Source organism: Ursus maritimus, unplaced genomic scaffold (assembly GCF_017311325.1).
Source record: "Ursus maritimus isolate PB19 unplaced genomic scaffold, ASM1731132v1 scaffold_6, whole genome shotgun sequence".
Classification (NCBI taxonomy): domain Eukaryota; kingdom Metazoa; phylum Chordata; class Mammalia; order Carnivora; family Ursidae; genus Ursus; species Ursus maritimus.
Window position 1 is genome coordinate 30,044,956 of NW_024426774.1, and position 24,316 is coordinate 30,069,271.

General features: G+C 36.5%; 1 protein-coding gene across 4 annotated transcripts in view; it reads right to left on the reverse strand.

Annotated features, from left to right (window-relative positions):
• Nucleotides 1-24,316, reverse strand: part of ATL2 (atlastin GTPase 2) — a 52,534-nt gene that overhangs the window by 21,605 nt on the left and 6,613 nt on the right. For 3 of the 4 annotated variants that reach the window (XM_040623125.1, XM_040623122.1, XM_008700217.2), the window contains exon 2: nt 8,069-8,313. The exons of the other annotated variant lie outside the window; for it this stretch is intronic. In XM_040623125.1, coding sequence (XP_040479059.1) covers nt 8,069-8,313 — 245 coding nt within the window. The remainder of the gene's footprint in view (nt 1-8,068; nt 8,314-24,316) is intronic. 4 annotated transcript variants of the gene reach the window in all.

The window sequence follows — 24,316 nt, forward strand, 5'->3', positions numbered from 1 at the left end:
TCTCCCTCTGCCCCTCAACCCCCACTCGTGCTCTCTCTCTTAAATAAATGTTTATAAAAATTTTTTTTAAATAAAACATTATGCTAAGTGAAAGAAGCCAGTCACCAAAAGACTATATATTATATGATTTCATTTATGTGTATGTCCAGAATAGGCAACTCTATAGAGACAGAAAACAAATTGATAGTTCCTTGGGGCCAGAGGTTTGGGGTTGGGGAAGGAGAAGAGATAGTTAAAGGGTACAGGGTTTTGATTTTTCTCATTTTGAGGTGATAAAAATGTTCTAAAATTGATTGTGGTTGATAGTTGTGTAACTCTGAATATACTAAAACCATGAAACTATGCAGTTTAAGTGGATGAATTATATGGTATGTAAATTGTATCTCAATAAAGCTGTTAAAAGCAACACCAAAAATCAAATACATTTAGTATACAAGCTTAACAAAGACTCCCAGTCATACAAAATCCATCCCATAATACTACAGACATCTAGGAGGAAAAAGAATGTCCACTGGAGGTTCTGCTATATATCCATGTACTAGTGCAGTATGTCATAAATCCTAGGGCTTCAACATTTTTTTTTCTTTTTAAGATTTTTTTCTTTTTAAGTAATCTCTTACATCCAACATGGGGCTTGAACTTACAACCTCAAGATCAAGAGTCTCTCATGCTCTACTGACTAAGCCAGGCACCCCTAAACTTGTTTGTTTTTTTTTTTTTAAGATTTATTTGAGAGAGAGAGAGAGAACATGAACAGTGGGAGGGTCAGAAAGAGAAAGAGAAAATCCTCGAGCAGATGGCCCACTGAGCGAGGAGCCCAACACTGGGCTCAATTCCAGGACCCTGAGACCATGACCCCAGCCGAAATCAAGAGTTGGCCGTTTAACTGACTGAGCCACTCCAGCACCCCTAAACTTACTTTTTGATGAAAGAATTATGAACATTACCCAAAGTATCTATAGAAAATGCATCCTATTAATTATTTAAAAATATGTGTAAGAAAATAATGTTTCAAACAGAACAAAGCATTGCTGAATTAAAACTCATAAGTTAAATTGTCTGGGAGAATGAGGGAAGGAGGCAGGGAGTTAATGACTTTAAAAAAGTATTCTCCAAGAACAGTTAATATTAATATAAAAGGAACTTAAATTATACAAGACTGTTTAACCCCCTAAATGTCTTAAAGCTGTGTTTGAGTAATCAGTACCTACATTAACAGTCTATTACCTAAGATTTATCTTTCAGTTAATGACCTAAATAAAATCAATTACTTTAGAAACAGTAACTTTAACTTAAAAGGAACACAGACTTCAGAATGGAAAAAGATCTGTTGGAACGAATAATTTATGTTCTCTCAAGTCCAAATATATGATGATGTAGACACCATAATTTTGATAATACACAACAGGAAGTACATACATTCGGGGCTTAAAGCTGGAGAGGTGTTTTCAAAGGCTACAAATGACAAAACATTTTTCAGGGAATAGATTCAGGAATGCAACTGAGAAAGTCTCTCCCAGAGCACTGCTATAAGGACTTCGAACAATATATTGTGGACTCCTCCATCTCATCTGCTTCTGATTCCTCTAGCTTTGGCAACATTTGGTGAAGTTTTTCTAACTGAAATTACTCACACTAATTTTAAACCCACATATGAGAGAATAGATTAGTTTCAACCCAGAAATCAAAATCTAGGAGGAAAAAAAGGCCAGCATGCTAATGGAAAAAATGTAGTCCACAGTTCACATAACCTCTATACCCAACCCCTTAGCTTATATTCTGGGATAAAAATAAGCCCACCAATTTTTATTTTCCTTTTTGAAATTCTGAACAAATTTTGCTGGCTTCTTGCATAGGCAAAAATAGTAACAATATAAAATTTAAAATTTTAGCAGCTTATTACATAACTTATATACAGTGTTTCACTTGTAGTAAGTGAAAATACACAAAAGCTAATTCAGTTAGAGTAATAATTAAATGAATAAGCTAAATTTCTACATTAAATGTGGCAAGTTTTATAAGCATGAACCTGTACAGAGTACAATGATGGTTTAAAACTTACAAAATGCATACCTATCAGAACAGCTAAAATTAAAAAGACTTACAAATACTGTTCATCAGATGTATAAAGAATGTACGTCTCTTACATTGCTCGTGGAAGTACAAATTGATAAAGCCACTTTGGAAAAAATTTTGGCAGTCCCTACTACAGTTACATGGGCATTATGGACCTAGCATTTCTACTCCTGGGAGTATACCCAACAGAAATAAGTACTTACGTTGCCAAGATTTATACAAGAATGTTCATGGTAGCTTTATTCATAATAGACAAAAATTACAAATAACCCATGTCTATCAAAAGAAGGCGTAAATAAATTGTGGTATCTTCATCCAATGAAATACCACTCAGCAATAACAAACAACAATTACTGATGCATGTAATAACACAGAGAAATCTCTTAGATTCAATGTTGAGTGAATGAAACCAGACACAAGAGTGCATACTTTATAATTACATTTACATAAAGCTCAAGAGTAGACAAAACTGATCTACAGTGATGGAAGTCAAGATGGTGGTGGACTCTCAATGTTAAAGACAGTAATACCTGGCAGGGGAAATGAGAGAGCCTTCTATAATGCTGGTAGTATTCTCTTTCTTGATCTCAGTGGCAGTGGTTACAAAAGTATAGGTACATAAAAATTCACTGGCTATACTAAGGTTTATGAACTTTATTGTATGTAAGTTATATCACAAAAAAAAAATAATAAAATGACCCTAGGAAGAAACTTTCAAAAATATTGTTCTTCCTCAATATGTTTCTTTCTTAGAAAAGAACATGAAACAAACCAAATTTTTCTTCATGCATTCACACATTTCCCACAAGTCTCACATATCAGACATTGTTAGCCTTAGGGGAAAAAGGTGAAATCAAGTTCAACATCCCATATGGCCAATTCAGGGATATTTGCGCTTTTGGCAAATTATATATAGCAGCACATATGATTCTTAAAGACAGTTCTTACTCCTGATCTCTGGAAGCCATTTGGGGAGCAACTCTTTAAATAGTAAAAAATAAAAACTATATATAGTCTCCCTTAAAATGCCTTTAGCAATTATATTATAAATGGAGTTAAAACTCTGGGCAGCAAAACAAGTTAGGAGGCATGCACTCCTGTCAGTCTATCTCAACTACTGAAGTCAACATTGAAAAGTGACCATTTACAAAAGAATAGCTCAGTTTAAGTACGGAAAAGGACCAAACATCATTTTATATAGTGGTTTTAAAAATAAAGACTTTGGAATCAAATTGCCTGGTCTGGATCTCACCCTTGCCACGTCCTTTGAGTTTCATTTCCTCAACTATCAAGCTGAAATACTAATATTACTGCATAAGGTTAATGCGAACACTGAGTGAGATAGTACCTATAAATACTCAGTAATCAGAATACCTAGAATTCGGTAATGATTCAAAAACTGTTATCTTAAAAGATAATCTGTACTTCCTCACGGAAGAAAACATCACCTATGAGATACTCTTGCCAAAAGTTGAACCTGAGTCTGATCAAGTGCTTAGCTTTAACTAACATTCGTAGGACAAAGGAACATGTAAAATTACCCCAATGGAATAAAAATCAGCAAATCCAGACCGGGGAAACTCTGTAAGACCAACAACCAATTTCTTCAACAAATAAACTGCCAAGAAAAAGAGATGGAAAGAAGCCTTAAAAAAGTTAAAAACACTTTAAAGGCCACCAATCACAATGTGGACCTCATTTGGTTCGATCTTGACTCAAAACAAACTGTTAACAATTAAAATGTCTGAGTCAACTGGAAAGTTGATCCCTTATACTACCTAACTTAAGGAATTATTTGTTTTTATGTGTAATATTACTGTAATGTCCAAAAAGCCCCTTATCTTTAAAGAGATATATACTGAAATACTGACAAATGAAATCATATATCTGGACATACTTCAAAACAACATGTAAGGTATGGAATGAGTTAGGGTATAGATGAAATGAGATTGAGTTGATAACTGTAAATACATGAGCACTCATTATACTATTATCTACGTTTACATGTGTTAAAAATTCTCCATAATAAAGTTTTTTAAAAAACAGAGAATGAAATAAAAGTGCAAGCAACTCCGTACAGAATTAAGGCTCTACCTAGGAGAATTCATTAACAGCTCTCACCTTTGCTTAGTGTTCAATATGTCCCAAGTATTTTTAATACTTTTTTAGAATTAATACATAATTTAATTCTAAATGAAGTTTTGACCTCCCTAAACCAATTCCTGAAACTGAAATCACTTCTACATGATAATTTTTGATCAGCATTTTTGTAATAATTCCTATTATCATAGGAGTAATCCACTTTGGAAGCATGGGATTCACAAAAATGAGCTTACTAAAAGTTATAAGATCAAAGCAAATATCCACTGACAGTTAAATGAATAAATAAATATGGTATAATCATACAGCAGATACCAAAGTAACAAAAATAATGAACAACCACTACATTCAAAAACATGGGCACATTTCATAGCTACTTTAAAGAAATAATCCAATCACAAAATTTTATGGTATGACTTCATTCATGTAAGGTTCAAAAATAGGCAAAACCAATCTGTGGTATGAGAGTTCAATACAGCAGTTACCTTTTGGGGTAGATATTAACTGAGGGGTAGATATTAACTGGAAGGGATATAACAAGATGGGGTGTGAGGTTCTGTATCTTCATCTGGGCCATGGTAATATGGGTGTACATATACATATATGTAAAATCACAGCAAGCTATACACTTAAGATTTGGGCACTTTCCTGTATATAAATTATACTTCAGGGAAAAAAGAAAAATTCAAAAAAGAAAAAACACATTTACCTGAACTACACTCTGAACAACCAGGTCAGCATTATAAAGGGAAATGTATAAGATGCTTGAGAGTATACACATACATTTCACAGGGAAAAGTCATCCTCTCTCCCACCCTTACCACCTCATCTGTCTCTCATTATAGATTTTCATCTCCTCTTATATAACTCCGTATTTTCACAAATGAAATAATGATTTTTTTTAAAATACTGACATAACAGACCTAATGGTTGTCACATAAATTTTTATAATCATTTCATTATAGCTTTTTGAGAATGACTTTTACAAGTAATAAATATTCTACTTACAAATTATTACGTTCACCAATACCTGAATTTCTGTGGTAGTCCTCATATATGGCATTCATAGTGAATGTCTTAAGTCATATCCTTGTAAGTTCAAAATGTTTCCTACATTATGAATTCAAGAATTAGCAGTTTTAGTGACCCTCTCATATCTTATATTTCATGGTAAAAATTTAACTATAGTAATTGATCAATTTCAACACACATGAGGGAATTTTATTCTAGAAAAGTGTTTAGTTCACCTCTCGAGTTTACAAAAGACAACCTCCTTCCTCCTGTACTTTGAAAACCTATTTTCAAAATACAAGTGACAGCTCAAAAAAACCAAACAACAACAACAAACAGGCCTGTGTAAGAAGCGATCTACTTCACAAGAATATGAGACCTAAAAATCAGAATTTCCCCTATAATTTGGAAAAGTTTTATAAAAACCTCAGAATATTCTTAGTGTTAAGAACTTAAATACTAAAGTTTTCGTTTTTATCCAACAGAAACGAGCTCACATTCAACCCTGTATTATTACTTTACTAACTACTCAAAATGAAAACAGTCATCTATTTCTAAATCATGAAGTAAAATATTTATATTTAGCTCCTTTAGTGAAGTGCATCCTTACATAAATGGCTCAGGTCAATAAAGACATACAAAGTCAGTATAAGCCACTACTCATCTCCTACCTTCTTCAGCTAGCATCCCACCTTTGCAGACAGATATGGTTAATGAAATAAATTCAAAACTACCCCACTATGGCTTCTCCTTCTGTACTTTCACGCTCCTAGGAAAAGCATGACTTACCACTAAATCAGTATAAGTAGAGGCATGCTACCCCAAAAATCAGACAATGTTTAATGTCATTTTTAATTAACAGAGTAAGATTATTTACACCAGAAAATCTATATGGAAACTGTATCATTGAAAATTAGCAAAGATATTTCAGCTTAGAGGCCACTAACTAGGTATATAACCTCACTCAGGCCCTTATAACCTTCCCTGTGGCTTCAGTGTCTCCCCAGGAAAAGGGAAATTGCATTACTTCAGAGAATGCAAATACATGACACATGCTTGGGCTGCTACTCCCCCCTCTGAACAACCACTACTAATTGATCAGAGATGGATTCAGAGATGGCACCTGAGGTGAAATTTATCTGTCACCACTAGGCAAGTGATCTACGCTTCCTTCCCCTTTGAACATTCTGTCTGGAATGTTCTGACCCACCTGGAATCAAATACATTTGCACACCGAACAGCTCAGACACACATACGTACAATATACACAAGTTAACTTAAGGAGTTAGAACTTCAATTATCATCTTTATATGTACAGTCTTTTTTTTAAAGAATATGCCACTATTTATTCATTTCTATTTCAGATGTAAAACTGTGAGAAATAATCAAGTCTAAATGGATGAAATACTGTTATCTTTCTCAATCTGATAAACATGTAAAATAGTGTTGTTTAATATGAACTACATTCTTGACACTGAGGCATACCTGACCATGCCTGAGGAAATCCCTATGTAAAGAATTTACTGAAAAGCTTCCTGGAAAATCAACTAGGAATGTTTACCTTGTTAATTACCTTAAGGGAGATGCACACCCAGTTACAGACTGATATAGAACTTGTAAAGGTGAGCACCCTGATATGTGTTTGGACAATTACATAATTCTGTTAAAGTGTTATTTCTAGCATCTTCATGCAGTTTCTGAATGTCAAACACCCCCTGTAAAGAAAGTTCTTCCTCCTAAGTGCTCCACTCCAAATTCCCAATTCCTCCTTCTTCGTCCCTATCAAATTCTCACTCCCTCAGCCCAACTTTGAACTGTTAGAAAAACATTCTGATTCAAGTGAAATTATTTTTTGCTTTTTTTCAGGGGAGAAAGCCAAAATCAGGGAGGGAGAGGAAAATAACAATTGCTTGGTACCATTAAAAAGTGAAAATCTGTGGAGAAAGGGAGATTCATTGGTCAAAACAGAAAATAAGTGCTATGGGCCAATTAATGTGTTAGGTGAGGGAGATACGGTAACCAAGTAAGACCCACTCCTGGCAGAGATTAAACTGGCCAGGAAAAATAAGTAACTAAAGCAGCATCAATGAAACAAATGACTTGTGCCAGAAGAGTTGGATATAACACAGTCTCAAAAATCAGAGAAGGCCTAAGGGCAACAGCTGGCTCAGTCACAGAGCATGCGACACTTGATCTCAGGGTTGTGAGTTCAAGCCCCATGTTGGGCACAGAGCCTACTTAAACAAAACAAAACAATACAAAAATCAGGGAAGGCCTGCTATCCAAAGATTAGCCAAGGGTACAGCAACATTTGAGAAATAACATGAAACACTTGAGGAACTGCAAAAACTATAGTATACGTGACACAGAGAAGCAAGATATGAAGCTCAGACATCATCAGAGGCCTTGGAAGCCACTCTAAGGAACTGGACTTTATTTCAAAATATAATAGTGACTGAAGCTGACTTATTTGAAGGGCATAGGTGTACTTTTACAAAAGTCTATCAGCCCACTTCACACATTGTTGGAAAGATGATCAAGAAGGGGAAGGTGTGAAGAAAGAACAAAAAGGGAGAGAAGAACAGTCCATGAGAGACTTTAGAGAATACTTACAACATCGCAGGTGAGAACTACCACGCCCCTAGTGCAGATGCTCAATCACACGCATCATCATGTGCTACGTGCAAAAGCAGTATGGACACGAGGCAGAATCAAGAACTCAAACAAACTTAGATCACTGTCTTAACTGAGAAATTTTAGCAAGAACTGGATTTTTGTTAAATTGAAGACACAGCTCTCACTGTTTTTTGTCTATTATTTTTAAACAAGGTTGGCTGGTTGGTTGTTTTTAACTGGGTTCAATTTAAAAGACACTATTCACCTTGTTATACATATATCTAAGCATGAAGTCCAGTAGAAATGATTTCCCTTTACGAAAAGCTCCTGCCACGGATACCACTACTATGTTAAGGTCTCGTATGTGCTCCTGTAGCAATATCTGCTCCAAAGCTTCTTCATCGAGCTCAAAGTTATGGTCATCTTCATGAGCAAGAACAATCTGTACTGGACATGGTTTCTTCATAACCTCATCAGAGTTTACTAGGTCATCATCTTCATAATTCTCACCTAGAATTAAAACAAGAGAAAGAGGTTACTTGAACTCCTGCATTACAAACTTCTCCTAAAGGATCACAACTAATGCAAAATTTCAAATAAATTCCCCCTTATTACAGATTATCTGAAAATAGTTACAAAAAGTGATGTTCGAGTACATACTGGATTTCTCACTCCCTCTATAACAGGGCCAAGAATATTGCTAAGATTTCCCACTATATATACAGATAAGCAGCAATACTGAGTTCAGCCTCTACTATTAAGTCTTAACAGCTAACTGTGAACAGTAGCTGTTTCTTGAGCCCTGCACTATTCCATAAACAACTTCTGCTACTGTATGCACACAGAAACTGGATCTGTGCAAAGGAGGGGTGGAGGGGGGTGGTCAATTTTACCCAATAACTCAGATTCCAATTTTCCCTGTGGGCATCACCTGAAAATGAATCTAAGTTACAAAGATTAAAACATGAATTGTAAACATTGTTCACTGTGAAATTTAAATGGCTAAGCTAAGGTTCTAAGAAGTTTCTAAAATTGACACTTACGGTAAAGCTAGTGAGTCCCTAATTTAGTAAGAGTAACCTAATAGTACATTTCCCTTATTAAAGCAAAGCACAGGAATAATATTTTAGCAGAAAACACAAGAAGAACAGTCAGTGAGATGCAGAGTTATATTCTATAGTCTCATCAGCCTCCGGACTCTTTTTCACCAAAGACCACAGCCACCACTTCAAAATCACATAGCTCCCCCAAAACAGCTATATAAACTCTTCCTTTGTTTAGCCAGCACACTAAAAGAAGGTAACCTCTGCAGAAGAACTTTACTCAATAGTAATGAAGAAATAACTATAAAACATGGAACAGCAGAGACAAGTTTCTAAAGTTTAGGTTTCTATTCTTTTCAAAAACAAAACAAACAAAAACACCTAATAGCTAGTTTCAGAGTCTATACCCGTTCTCTGGCATTCTTCCCTACCAATTGCTCGATCCCATGTAGCAACAACCTACTCCTGGGATCCTTTCCCACATCAACATTTTTAAGAGACTTTCCCCTTGAACCTGTCTACTAAATGCCCCTTTCCAATCTATGGAGACATGCAGTATCTATTGTGTTCAATGCAATGACAGTCCCTTCTCTCCCAGGAGACATTCTACTGAGGAGTGGCACATTATTAGCCAACATGGCAAGAACACCTTATCCAACTAACCACTATTCTTAAAGATTATATATCTACATTAATGGACTTTTTTTCTCCTTACAGAAAGAAATATCCAGCTTATTTGATTTGCAAAAGCAAAGAGCCTTTACCTCCACATCATAAGGCACCTTTAACTGTACATAGCAAAAGTAGCAACATTATTTCAAAATGTGCTGCAAACAGTGACAATATAACAAGCAAGCAATTTCAAAGGAGTATCTTTGAAAGTAAAAGCAATCAATATTTAATTAAAGAGGATATTTTCACTTCCAGTTTCAATGGTACGCAAATACAGAGTGGTACCTAACTGGTCTCCCTTCTTGGCCCCTCCTCTAATCCTATCTAAATTCTACAAAGTACCAACTAAATAATACAGGTAAATATGAGTGTGATTAAATTACTCTCCTTAAAATCACTGCTACGGAGGATTAACAACTAAAATCCTACACATGTCTTCTAAAATCCTGTACTCACTGCCAAATCTCTCCTGCCTCATTTGGTGCTACTCTCGCCTCTGTAAACTACAAATAGACAAGCTAGCTTTTTTTCAGATCCTTATGCTATTAAAGCTCTTTCTAGACTCATATTTCACTCATTCCCTTTTTCTGGAATATTCTTTTCCATGTCATTGCCTTAATCAATTCATGCTTACTCCTTAGGTCTCAGTTTAAACATAATTTCTTTGGGAATATCTTTCCTGAGGCTCCTAACCAAGTTTAGTTCTCCTATACTTCCCCAATCGGAATCCACTCATCATTTGAATATTTATGTAAGTACTTATTTATTATATGTCTCCTCCTCTAGACTATCAATCCTCTGTTTAAAACCCTCAATCAATTAGCTTCCCACTGTAACCAGAAAATATAGAGAAAAAACAAAACAAACTCTAACTTCCTTACCATGACCTCCACAGTCCTGTGTGATCTGGCTCCTACAGTCTAGTCCTCTAGTTGTCCCTTGAACAGGCCAAACCTGTTTCCCACCTTAGAATCTTTGTCCTGTTTTACCCTGTCTGGAATGCTCTGTCCTTAGAAATTCATGTGGCTTAATTCTCCATCACATAGGTCTCAGGTAAAATACTGTCTCTTAAATGTGGATTTCCTTGACCACTCAGTCTAAATTACAGACACCTCCAAATCACTTTAACAAAACAGGGTTTTTTTTCCCCCCACAGTCCTTTCCAGTATCTAAAATAACCCTTTTTCATTTGTTTTCATGTGTACCTTATCTCTCTCCCTCCACAGAATACATGTACCACAAAAATAAGGATTCCAGTCACCCTGTTGACCACTCTATCCCCCAGCACCCAAAACAGTGCTTGGTACCTTAGCAGGTGCTTAATAAATACTTCTTGATTGAATGAAATTTACACATTTTATCAGGAGTTTTATACCTGCCCCTATGTATTTTATGAGCAAATCTGACAATCACATAACTACTTTGGGAAAATACTTCCAACAACTCAAGAGTAGTAAATTTATCACAAAATTACAATTAAAAGTATAAGTTCTACCAAGTAATACACTAATTAAAAAGAACCCAAAATGAATAAAGTATGCTAAAATAATCACAATGACCAAATTCGGATTGCTGATTTTGTTAAAATCAACAGTCTTGTTCCTACTGTAAAGAAAGCATTCGTTTCTGAAAAAATAAAACAGACACCACTTGGCAGTAAATTTTTATTAACCTGAAATTTCACCTAGATTAGTTGACTATAGTTACCATGTAGCCAGTTTTCTCTGATTAGCATGGATAAAGATACACACCTCAGACACATAGGCAGCAGGGTCTACACATGGTCACCATTTCTAGAGTACAGACTTCTAAAGTGAAGGGCAGCAAACATGTTTCAAAGGTATAAGGGAGCACAATGACATGGTTCACTAAGTGTACACCCCCATCATGATTTCTCTACCAAATCTGTACTAACTACAGATAAAGTACTTCATTCACCAAACACTGATATAAGCAACTGAATAATTGTAATGTACATTTCATTAGACTACTTGTAAACATTAACATACAGTGATTACCTAAATTGGAAACCTTTTTAAATTTAGCATTACTCTAAGATTTTACACTGAAGTTAAATGCTATGCAGAGAATAGTGATTTTAATTCTATTTCCATTTTTCAGTGTTAAAAAAGGACTGAAAGTGACTTCAGACCTCCAATAAATTTTCCTGATTGACTGTTCCAAGTCAGTTCTTTCCCCATTCCAACTCCCAAATGGATCTTTCAAAGTCAAAGCTGAAAGATACCTACCTAGAGAAGATCAATTGTTCCTCAAATATTTCCCCGTAACTTAAAGCTAAGTATACTTAACCTGTTTGCTACAAAGCCTACAAAAAGACACTTGTCTTGGTAAAAAAGATCAGTAGTTGCCAGCTGAACTATTCTAATGCTATAAAGGTAGACATACGGCATTACACATTTATCAAAGCCCACAGAATATGCAACCCCGTAAGCGAAGCCTAATGTAAACTGTGGACTTTAAGTAATAATGAGGAGTCAATGAAGACTCATCAGTTTTAACAAATGTACCACTTTGGTCTGGAGCAGGGAGGCTGTTGAAGTGTGGGGAATCGGGTACACGCGTACTCAGTACTTTCCACTCCATTTTGCTGTGAACCTAAAACTGCTCTAAAAACGGAAATCTATAAAAAAAGACATTTGTCTTTTTGATTGCTTTTTAAACGTACTTTATCTTCAATCTGCCAAATTCATACATTCAGCTATATTCCAATGGCAAAATTTACACTTCAGGACTGGCCTAGACCCATCTGCGAACTTCCAGCGTAATTCCGAGCTAAGGCAATAAAAAGATGCTACAAATCTGCATTACAACAAAATGTCACTAATGTTAGACTGTTTCAACCCCAAACCAAACTTGTAGAAAGGAAACCAAGAGTAATTCACTTTTCAAGAGCAATGAAAGTATATTTTAAGTTATTATTCAGATTCCAACTAAAAATGTAGAACAATTTGTATGGAAAGTAGCCTGGATTCAGTCTACTCAGTCTATTTGCGAAAACTAGCAGTTTGACAAAAGCAATGTTTTTGTGTCTGGTAGTTGCCCTCAACATTTATACTCTACAATCAAATGAAAACAGTATCTAAGTATTCAGAAGTTTATCCTAGCACATATTTTTAAAAGCCTTAAGGTTATACCACAGCAACCCTATTTCTTAAGAATTTTGTAAGAAAATAAAGACGCTAACAAAGATGAACAAGTTTGTTGGGCAGTGTTACTTACGGTACTGAAAACCAATGTGAGTGTGGAGCTCCACTGGAAACGGGCCCAAGAGTTCTTTTAACCACATGGGTATATTACGTGGCTTAAAAACACATCCACACATTTAAGATATTAAGGATATTTACGACATGAGTATAAAATAAGTGGGGAAAAGGCAGATCACAAACTATTACAACTCATCCCCAATTCTGTTTTGTTTTGAATAAACATAGGTACACTTACAGAAAAAACAAAAACAAAATAACACTTGGGACTTCCTCTTCCAGTCAGAGTAATCGCTGGCCCTCTGCCACAAACTATAAAACTAGGCAAAATACATGAGGCAACTTTTTTCAAGGATGGACAATAGTCATAGGAGAGTAATCCTTGATAGAAGGAAACTCACAAGGTGAGCCCCACGATCACCACCCCCCACCTCTTCCTCACCCGCCCCCCAACTCTCTGCCTAGAAACCATTTCCTAAACACAGCATGGGGAACCAAAGCACAAGCAAAGATTTGAGTTCAGAGCTGCTACAGCAGCTGGAACCTGTTACACGGGACAGAGAGTAAAAGAAGCTGGGCGGAGGTGCAGCCCAGAAGCTTCACAGGTGCAGATGAACACAACGCTACGCAGAGCTTACTAGAAAGCTGCTACTACAGGGTAGAAAGAGGAACAGAGATGCCAGAAATGAAACAGGACGGGGACACCTTGGCATTCTGGTCCAGCTGTCGTGGAAAGATCTTACGAACACCTCAGGCATCAAGCTAAGGCACCACAAAGGCATAATAATCTGATGGGGAGGTTGGCTATAGAAGAATAGATAAAACAAAATGGCCATTATGTTGATAATCACTGAATCTGGGAGATGGATATACACAGGTTCTTTATGGCTTTCTCTTCATTTCCGTACATATTTGAAAATTTCCATAATACAAAGTTTCTTTCAAAGAGTAGTAACGCGGGCACCTGGGTGGCTCAGTTGGTTAAGTGTCTGCCTTCTGCTCAGGTCATGGTCCTAGGGTCCTGGGGTCGAGTTCCATATCAGGCTCCCTGTTCCTCCCTCTCCCTCTGCCTGCCACTCTCCCTGCTGTGTGCTCTCTCTCTCTCTGTCAAATAAATAAATAAATAAATAAATCTTAAAAAAATAATAAAAATAAAAAGTAGTAAGGCTACAGGCGCCTGGATGGCTCAGCTGGTTAAGCGTCCAACTCTTGATTTTGGCTCAGGTCATGATCTCAGGGTCATGAGACCGACGCCTGTGTATGGCTCTGAGTTCAGTGGGCAGTCTGCTCAAGATTCTCTCTCCCTCTGCCCCTCCCCCTGCTCGTGAGCAGACTCTCTAAAATAAATCAACCTTAAAAAAAAAAAAGTAGTGAGGCTAATTAAGGCTTTATTAGGAGATGAAACAGATCCAATACAAAAGATAAAGAGATACAGGTCAGTGCTATTAGAAGTAAGAGAAAAGTCTCAAAGGTTCTGTAACACAGCTTTCTCAAGCTTTCTTCTATTTCCACAGCCCTTTAGTGATTGGAAGAGACAAAGGAGTGCCATGGAGGATTAAAAAAAAAAAAGTTTTCAAAATACACAAGGTCAAGCAATTGTAAAATTCTATGTCTACCTTACCATTCCCTTAAACCCACTTCCCCATAAAAACGGTTCATTTAAACACACATCAATCCTTGCCTCCTAAAATCTGAAAGCAAAAACCCTACAAAACTCATTATCAGTTGGCAAACTAAAAGTAGGTACTCTTTACTCGGGAAAACTGAAGAAAAAAAATGAGGTCTAAAATCAAATGCACTAAAACCCTAAAAAGAAAATTTTAGGACCAGATGGCTACACTGGTGAATCCTACCAAACATTTAAGGAAGAAAAAAAAAAAAAAAACATTTAAGGAAGAATACAAATTCTTCAAAGACTCTTACAGAAAAAAAGAAAAGGAATATTTCCCAACTCATTTTATGAAGCCAGTATTATTATCCTAATACCAAAACCAGACAAACGTTACAAGAAAAAACTACCAACCAACAGCCCTCACGAACAAACATAAAATCCTTAATCAAAACCCAGTATTCTAAATATATAAAAAATTCTTACAATTGTTCAATAAGAACAATTCCGTTTTTTAAAAAGACTTTATTCATTTGAGAGAGAGAGAGAGAGAGAGAGAGTTCAAGGGGTGCGGGGGCAAAGGGACAAGCCAGCTCCCTGCTCAGCCTGAGAGTATGACCTGAGTCAAAGTCAGACACTTGAACGACTGAGTCTCCCAGGTGCCCCTAGAACAATTCCATCTTAAAAGGGGCAAAAGATTTTAATAAACACTTCAAAGAAGATATATGAATGGTCATTAAGCACATGAAAATATACTCAACACCATTAGATGTTAGGGAAATAAAAATTAATACCACAATCAGATACTACTACACACTTTAATAACTAAAATTTACAAGACTGACAAAATGGTTAGGTGGTAGGGAGCAACTGGAACCCATATATATTTGTTAAGAGTAGAAAATGATACAACCACTTTGAAAAACTTTTTGGTAATACCTTATAGAAAGTTAAACACATTTTAAATAGCACTTTCATTTAGTACATGAGAGGATAAAGCAATACAACCAATTTATTAGTCATCTTCCAGAACAAAAATATTCTAATTAGTGTTATCGCCTTCAAGGAGTATTGCCCATGAAGGTTATCCTCCAGTGTGATGAACAACTAGAGCTGCCCATCAATTCTGACACTGCTCAAACTCAATTTAAAATGTTTTCTCTTGACCTGAATTCAGGAACTGGAAAATATAATTTTGAGTGTCTCCAATTGTGACAAATATACTCCTTTGTGGATGAATTCCTGTGAATCCACTGCCTCACCATGCCAAAATATTTTGGTTAGAAAATGAAAAGGTATTAGGAAGTTACTTATTTTCTTAAAGAACTCAAGGCAGCTTTTTATATTGGGGAAGGAGGGCTTTTTCTTTTTATTCCTACAAGTTCCATAATCTGTTTAAGCATCAACAGATTGTGCATATACTTCCTAGAATACATACATCAAGACACATGAGGACACTCAAGTTCTACTATGTATGCTTAAAAATTAGCCTCAATACTTAAAATTAAATCTCATATGTCACTCACAGGGGCTTTAGAATTTAGGCGGCCAAATTCACTAATTTTATAGATGAGGAAAAGACAGGACTAGACTTCTGTTTGCAGGGAGAATGGGGTTCGATCTTATTAATTTCGTATTTTTCCTCTACAGCAGTGCTTCTCAACTTTTAACATGCATATGAATCACCTGGGGATCTTGTTAAAATGTATATTCTGACTCAGTAAATCTGGAGGGGGAGCCCGAAACTGCACATTTCTAACTCCAAAATGATACCAACACTGTTGGTCTCAGAACCTAATGGAGAACCAAGGATCGCCATATTTTACAGGTGTTTAGTATGTAAACTAATTTTATTTTGTAGTTAAAGTTTTTACAGAAGGAAAAAAGTTTTCAAGCTAAACTATAATCCTGTATTCTTCCTGAGACACTGTTAATACTGATGTAACTAACCACTCCAGCCTAGCCACTGAGGATTCTGGATATAGTGGAAAAAAGCAGTGAACACAGACATCACTACTTTAAATTATAAGTGCAGAAAAATGTTTTAATATGTTGACATGATATATAGCTGGAGTTGAAAAGTATTGGTCTATTGGTCTGGAGTCATCATCAGCCACCTGAGCGAGCTTTTCTCACAATGCTGGGCTTCCCTCACCCTTCCTCCTCCCCCAGAAAGATGCAGCCCAGAAGAAGAATATGGACAGACACAAACTTGGACTTCCATAATGCAGTTTTTTTGAAAAAGAGAAGCAGCTGTTAGCCAATCAGGGACTTCAAGAAAAAGTTCACTATTTGTTCCTACAAAATAGTGTTATTAAGAACTCACAAGGTTAAACTTCTCTCATATAAAATGGAAACTACAATGCAAATTGCAAAAAGAAAAACTTCAAAGATTCCAGAAGACCTATCAACAATGTCAGGTATCAGATACTTTCCCAACATTAGCTTTGCCCCCTTTGCTACATTTTGCTAAAAATGCTTTTAAAGAGTATCTAATGTAATTCATCTCCTTCCTTCATTACTGTCAAATCAAGAGATACACAAAAGTTGTTTTCTTAGAAGATTCACATATTATTTTCCACCTGAAAATTACTGTTTCCACAGTAACCAGCATTGATGTCACGGAATTTTTATTGTTCCCATTTAAAGAATACTGAGGCATAAAAATGTTTCTATGAATTTATCTAAATAGATTAAGAAAAATGTAAAATACAAATGTATAAGCACAAGGTATTTTCCCCAAAGCTTATCCCCAAATATTAAGCAGTTCTTAAAGCATACACTTAAATATAAGTGTATTCTGAGGAAAAAAATTTTTCAACTGAAGTTAATTTAGATAGTTTAAATGAGGATGCAGTTTATGAAGTCAATTTTGTTAGCTAGTTAAGAGATGCTAGAATAATGGCTCAGGGGAATCTAAGCAACACAGAAATTCGGAAAAATTCTATTTAGGTTCAGCAACTTAAAGTCCTCACAAAGGTTTTTCTCGATTTTCTTCTAAAGTTAAGTCTTGTGGAAAATATCACTCAAGTTACCCCAGTGGTCTTGCATCTGCTCTTAAGTCCTTTTTTTTGGAGGGGGGGGAGGTGAGGAAGATATACTTTTGCTCTGCGGTCCCAGTTCTTAAAGAACCAGAGTATACAATACTGAAAAAAATTAATTTTTAGGGAAGTTATTTATATGCTACAGGAGTTCTTACACATATGCACAGGAAAAACAAAAGGTTCCTTGTTCACTGAAGTACTATTTGAAACTGCAAAAGAAAGAAAGAAAGAAAGAAAGAAAGAAAGAAAGAAAGAAAGAAAGAAAGAAAAGAAAAGAAAAGAAACAATTTAAATATTCATGGATAAATAAACCATGAAATAGAAAGACAAAATTAATGAATAAGATGTATTCATTCATCAAACCAATGTCGAATGAAAAAAACAAATCAAACCACAAGTACATGCTCTGGGCCACTTACTAAAAATTTTTAAATACAGCACAATACTGTATATCATTTATTTTAAAAATACATATAAAGGGGCGCCTGGGTGACTCAGTCGGTTAAGCATCCAACTCTTAATCTCAGCTCAGGTCTTGATCTCAGGGCTGAGTTCAAGCCCCATGTTGGGGCTCCACATTGGGTGTGGAGCCCACTTAAAAGAAAAGATACATATATTTTACAAGACTATTTACAAACCAGGAAACATGAATGCCAACTTCAAAATAAGAGTGTGTGTGTGTGTGTGTGTGTCTAGGGAGGGAAGAAAAGAAGAAAAAGATGTTGGGAGAACCCTTCAATTTGTACAGTGACATTCTGTTTCTCTTTTTAAAATGACTGAAAACAATTAGGGCAAATACTATGATTCGATCTAGGCAATGGCACTTGGACATCTATAATATTTTTCTATCATTTTTTATAAGTTTGAAATATGTTACAATTGTTTTTAATGAAGACTTAAAAATTACTTCAGAATTTACTTCCACAGTAAAAGTAACTTCTGTTTATTGAACTCTGTGACATTAGGCCAGGCACTGTGATGGGAACCCTCTCAACAACCCTGCAACTTAGCAATTATCCCCATTTCAGAGAGAAGAAACATGGAAAAAGTTTTTAAAAAAGAAATTCTACAAGATTCTACAGCTAAAAAGCAGTGTATGCATCAAGATTTCTATCTGGGTTTTTATTTTAAGTCCATGCCGTTTCCTCTGTACCAAACTTTCAATGCTACAGGATAATTCTTATAAAAAATCACTGTTCCCCAGTGGGACAGCCATAGGAAAGGAGAAGCAAATCAGTCCATATTTTTGAAAAGATGTTTATCATTTAAAACAAATCCCTGATATCAGTTCATCTATTCTTAGGAGTAAAAAAATGACAAGTACAGATTATGTGTGAGCTTAAAGAGTTTGATTCTGTTTGGGAGAGGTGAACTGATAAACATCTAATATTTGAGATTTCTAGATCCTTAAAGTTCTGGATTAAACTGGAGTTCTGGACAAAAAAACAGAGTAACCAAAATAATCAAAACTACAGATACACATAAGTCTTCCTTGACAGATCAACAGGAAGGAAAAAAAAACTGTTTGCTATAGCACGGTCAGTCCATCTGTAATTTAATTATACGTGGATCTGAGTTGTACTGACAGTATTTAATTAGCCAAAACCACACCATAAAACAATGAGTTCCGTGTACACAAGCTTGAGAACCAGCTCGGTGGCTTCTTTGGAATACAGACTCTTGGACCTCAACTCCAGAGTTGATTCAGCTGACCAGGAGTGGAGTCCAGGAATCTACATTTGTAACAAGCACCCCACTAACAACCACCAAGGTCATTCCAATGCAAGGGGGTTAAAGGACTAGAAGTGGGAGTGCATAAGTCTTTATTCCTTCAACAAACATTCACTGAATACCTACAACATGGTTCTAAGAATTCCAAGATTCACTAGTGAACGAATTTTTTCACTAGTGAACAAATCCTGCCCTTTGGAGTTTATTACATCCTAAAGATGAGGAAATAGAAAAGAAGAAAACAAATATATGACACTGGCTAGTTTTAAGTACTACAAAGAAAAATAAAGCAGGTTAAAGGAAATGGAAACAGGGGCTTGCTATTTCATAAAAGAATTATCAGGCAACGCTTCTCTAATAAGGAAACATTTGAGAAGAGAACTAAAAGAAGCGGGTATCTGGAAGAAGGGGCAAAAACATTATTAATAACTTTCTCGCTCTTTGAAATAATTTAATGTATGAAATAATTTCAGGTGTACTTTCTATGATAGAGGAGGGAAAAACAGTGTCTATTCTGGGTTAATAACTCAAAATCACTTTGTTGGGTAAACTATGAGTTTCCCCGTTTGTATAAAGGAGGACAATGAGGTTCAGATTAAGCAATTTGCAAGGACATATATTTCCTAAGTAATCAAATCTGTATGCACATGCAGGTCCTTGTCAAATCCATCATCTTCCAACTATGCCAAATGAGCATGTTTGTTGAATAAACTCAGAGCTGAATTGTTACGTGCTCAAGATTTCTAGAAAGCTGAAAAAAAGTTACCAAAACCACAATTTGTTTTTAAAAAAAGAAGAAGAGGGGCGCCTGGGTGGCACAGCGGTTAAGCGCCTGCCTTCGGCTCAGGGCATGATCCCGGCGTTACGGGATCGAGCCCCACATCAGGCTCCTCCGCTATGAGCCTGCTTCTTCCTCTCCCGCTCCCCCTGCTTGTGTTCCTTCTCTCGCTGGCTGTCTCTATCTCTGTCAAATAAATAAATAAAATCTTTTAAAAAAAATAAAAATAAATAAAAATAAAAATAAAAAAAGAAGAAGAAGAAGAGGGGTTTATTTCTCAACTTTATAACAAATCTTCGCATACAGCTATTTTTCCCCCTTTCCAAAAATTCTTTGTCAAAATTTAATTATTTATACAGTCAGCAAAGCATTTATACCATCCCCCAACATGTGGGAAACAATCTTTTTTCTCTCCATAAGCTTTCTAGAAGGGCAAATTTTAAATTGCACACTTTTAAAACATGAGATGCAATAAAATTATATTTGCCCATCTTTGGTAAGATAGGCATATATATTTACATGTAAATAAATGTGTAATTCATTGTTTCATATGGTACACCTATACAATGTGTCATGAATAACTAAGGAAGGTCCCCCACCCTACCTACTTCAAGCTAGTAGTAATTAGAGAGCAAGGCATTATATTAGATACTAGAGAAATACAATTTGCTGATGGTAATGGTCCTTACTCTCTAGGCTCCAACACAAACAAGTATAAAAGAGCAGCAAAGAAAAGTGCTATGTTAGATTATTTAGCTAGTGTTATCAATGGAGACATCCTGGAGAAGGCTGCATCTCTCTGAGCCCTGAAAATCAGATTGAGGCTAACCTTAAAAGTTTAGGCTAAGAATACTGGGCATTATCCTGAGAGCCAAGGAAAATTTTGAGGCAGAGAAGTGACAGGATCAAAGCTGTGATACAGAGATAAACCGAAAGTGATGAGTGCGTAAGAAGAATGAGAATCTAAAAACAGGGAAATCAGATATTAAGTAACTAGAAAAGCCTAAGTATAAGGCGAGAAGCCCAAATTCAGAAGGTGACAGTAAAAATGGAAAGCAATGCCCGAGAGACCTAGCCAGTTCTTCACCATCTTTTTCTGAACCAGGCAACAGATAACACTAAATTGTTTCGTATTTCTAGGGGCGCCTGGGTGGCACAGTGGTTAAGCGTCTGCCTTCAGCTCAGGGCGTGATCCCAGCATTGTGGGATCGAGCCCCACATCAGGCTCCTCTGCTATGGGCCTGCTTCTTCCTCTCCCACTCCCCCTGCTTGTGTTCCCTCTCTCTCGCTGGCTGTCTCTATCTCTGTCAAATAAATAAATAAAATCTTTTAAAAAAATTGTTTCATATTTCTATAAGGAACATATTCTTTTCTTAGAAGCCTTTATAAAACAACAATGCACTAAACTCCCATTTCCAAAAGTAATTCCGGCAGTTACTCTAAGGTTTTCTAACACAGGGATCAGGAATCCATCAAAACCGGAGTAGGTTTCCTTGAGTTAGGCAAAGCATTGACTCATTCCCTTTTTGGCCCCAAAATTAACTCAGTAGTGAGTTAAAGATATTAATTCTATATAGAAAAGCTATAGAAATTTGGGATAACCAGTTAGCAAAGAAGTCATTAAAATACACACACAGACCCAAGCTTAGGTTTAGAATAAGGTTTTTATGACAAATCTCAAATAGGTATCTGCCAAGAGTCTGGAAATAAGATATTACATTCCATTTTGCCACAACTGTCTACCTCAGATGGCTCATTATAGCAGCACTTTATTTCTTAAAAAATAAAATTATTTAGAGAGCGTGCGCATGAGCAGGGAGGGGGGGAGGGGCGGGAGAGAGGGACAAGCAGACTCCCCACTGAGTGTGGAACCTGACACAGGGCTCAAATCCCAGGACCCTGAGATCATGACATGAACTGGAGTCAGATGCCTAACCAACTGAGCCACCCTAAAGCAGCGCTTAAAAAAAAAAAAAAAAGAAGTATACACTCAAATCCCAAGGTCAGCTCAATACAGGGAAAATTCCTACTAAGAGAACAACTGTTAAGAAAGGAATAATGCAAAACAGACAAACACCCGGAACACCTGGTTGGCTCAGTCAAACTGGTCTGCCTTCGGCTCAGCTCATGATCCCAGGGGATCCGGCCCCATGTGGGACTCCCTGCTCAGCGGGGGACCTGCTTCTCCCTGTCCTCTCCACTCATACTATCTCTGTCTCTCTCTCAAATAAATAAATAAAATCTTTAAAAACAAACACACTTCCAAGTAGATAATTGTGACTAATCTGAAAAACAAAAGGGATAAGCAAGTCAGAGGTTCTCACTATATTCTCCTTTTATCCTTTCTCTAGTTTGGCAACTTGTAGAGTTCGCGTCAGGATTCCCCGCGGTAGACAAGTGCAGATGATCAAAAACAGGGCTGGGGGGACACATCTCCATAGTTTTTAAGAAGTCACATTTAGGGCTACTCAGACACCTTTTCCAGGAATCACCCAGTTATTTAAATCAATTCTTTGTTCCACTTGGCTACAAAAACAACCCGTATTCTCTTTTTATTACACATGCTCTACCAACCACCATTTGATCCTTCAGTCACCTCTATCTAATTGCTTTTAAATACTTTTTAAGCATTCCTTCTGGAAAAATTCTTAGAAAGGAGAGACAACTGCTTAAACTATTTTGTAAAAAAACCTTACCAAAGACTGCCTTTTTATCTTCAAACAAGTGGTATATCCTACACTCTGCCTCCTAAGACCCACCCACTCTTCAAGGCCTGACAAAGCCCACCCTCCTCCATCAAGTCTTCCTCAGTAACACCAGCACACAGTAATTCCTACTTCTGAAATTATAAACTTAATGACACACTTTACTGACAAATATGCATAAGGTCTATCTGATCTCCCAACTACATGAAAGCTTAGAACGGGATCTGTTCTACACTTTTCTACACAAGTACTCATTACAAGCAACTGAAAAGCCCTTTCATTAGCTAGGTGCTCAATACGTCAACTGATAACATCAAGGGAAAAAAACTAGTTCTTTGTCTAAAAATGGTCTTCTATCACTCTGCCCTCCTCGACCTCTTTACTCCCAAAGAAAACGAAGTTCTTTACCCAGAAGGGGTGATAACTTTGCACAGTCAATACAAGCCAAGTGCTTTTAAGACATTATCTTTTAATCTTAAACATCCAAAGTCGATTTTTTTAAAGAAGCTGAAGCCTGGTGGTGGTGACAACCTGAACCCAGCTCCTAAGCTAGAAGCTTCTCCCACACTACTGGGCACCAAAGCAGATGCCCATACTCTGCCATTAAAGAGTCAGGAATAAAAAAATTTATCAGGAAGAATTCAAAACAGTTAAAAAACAAACAAACAAACAACCCTCTGGCAGCATACCTAAAAATTCAGAAGAGACTAGCACCAATAAGTTGAAAAGTTGCCAATTTATTTAAGAAAAACACTCATATGGAACATTTTAAATGTTTTACTTTTCAAAAACACAATATTCCCCCCCAAAACCCTACAAAATTAAGAAGCAAGTATGAAAAAGACTTCCTTATGTACAAAAGGACTTTTACAAAACAGTAAAACACTGAGAGATGGCCCAAGAATATGAAAATGCAATTAATAAAAAGAATTCACATTCTTGGGGCGCCTGGGTGGCACAGCGGTTAAGCGTCTGCCTTCGGCTCAGGGCGTGATCATGGCGTTATGGGATCGAGCCTCACATCAGGCTCTTCTGCTATGAGCCTGCTTCTTCCTCTCCCACTCCCCCTGCTTGTGCTCCCTCTCTCGCTGGCTGTCTCTATCTCTGTCGAATAAACAAATAAAATCTTTAAAAAAAAAAAAAGAATTCACATTCAGTCACCATATTAAAATTTAACATCAACTGTAATCAAAGAAATACAAATGCAACAGTAAGAACCTCATTTTTACCTATGTGTTGCCATTCATTGTTAAATAACACCCACTTGTGAACAAAAGTATCTGCAAACAACCACAAACCTAACCCAAATGAACACAGAATAAATCAGAACTGTCTTTTTTAAAAAAAAAAAAAAGACTTTATTTATTTGACAGAGAGAGAGACAGCCAGCCAGAGAGGGAACACAAGCAGGGGGAGTGGGAGAGGAAGAAGCAGGCTCCCAGCGAAGAGCCTGATGCGGGGCTTGATCCCAGAACGCTAGGATCAGGCCCTGAGCTGAAGGCAGACGCTTAACGACTGAGCCACCCAGGCGCCCCTAAATCAGAACTTCCTAAATGGATTTGCTGACGTGTCTTCAGTATTGAAAGGTATAGGTGGTTCAACCCAGAAATACACTTTTAAGACCTTATTCTAAAGGTCAAGATTTATCTACAAAGATGTTTAGCCAGCATTATTCACAAGAAATAACCCCATATCTAGAAGGATTAG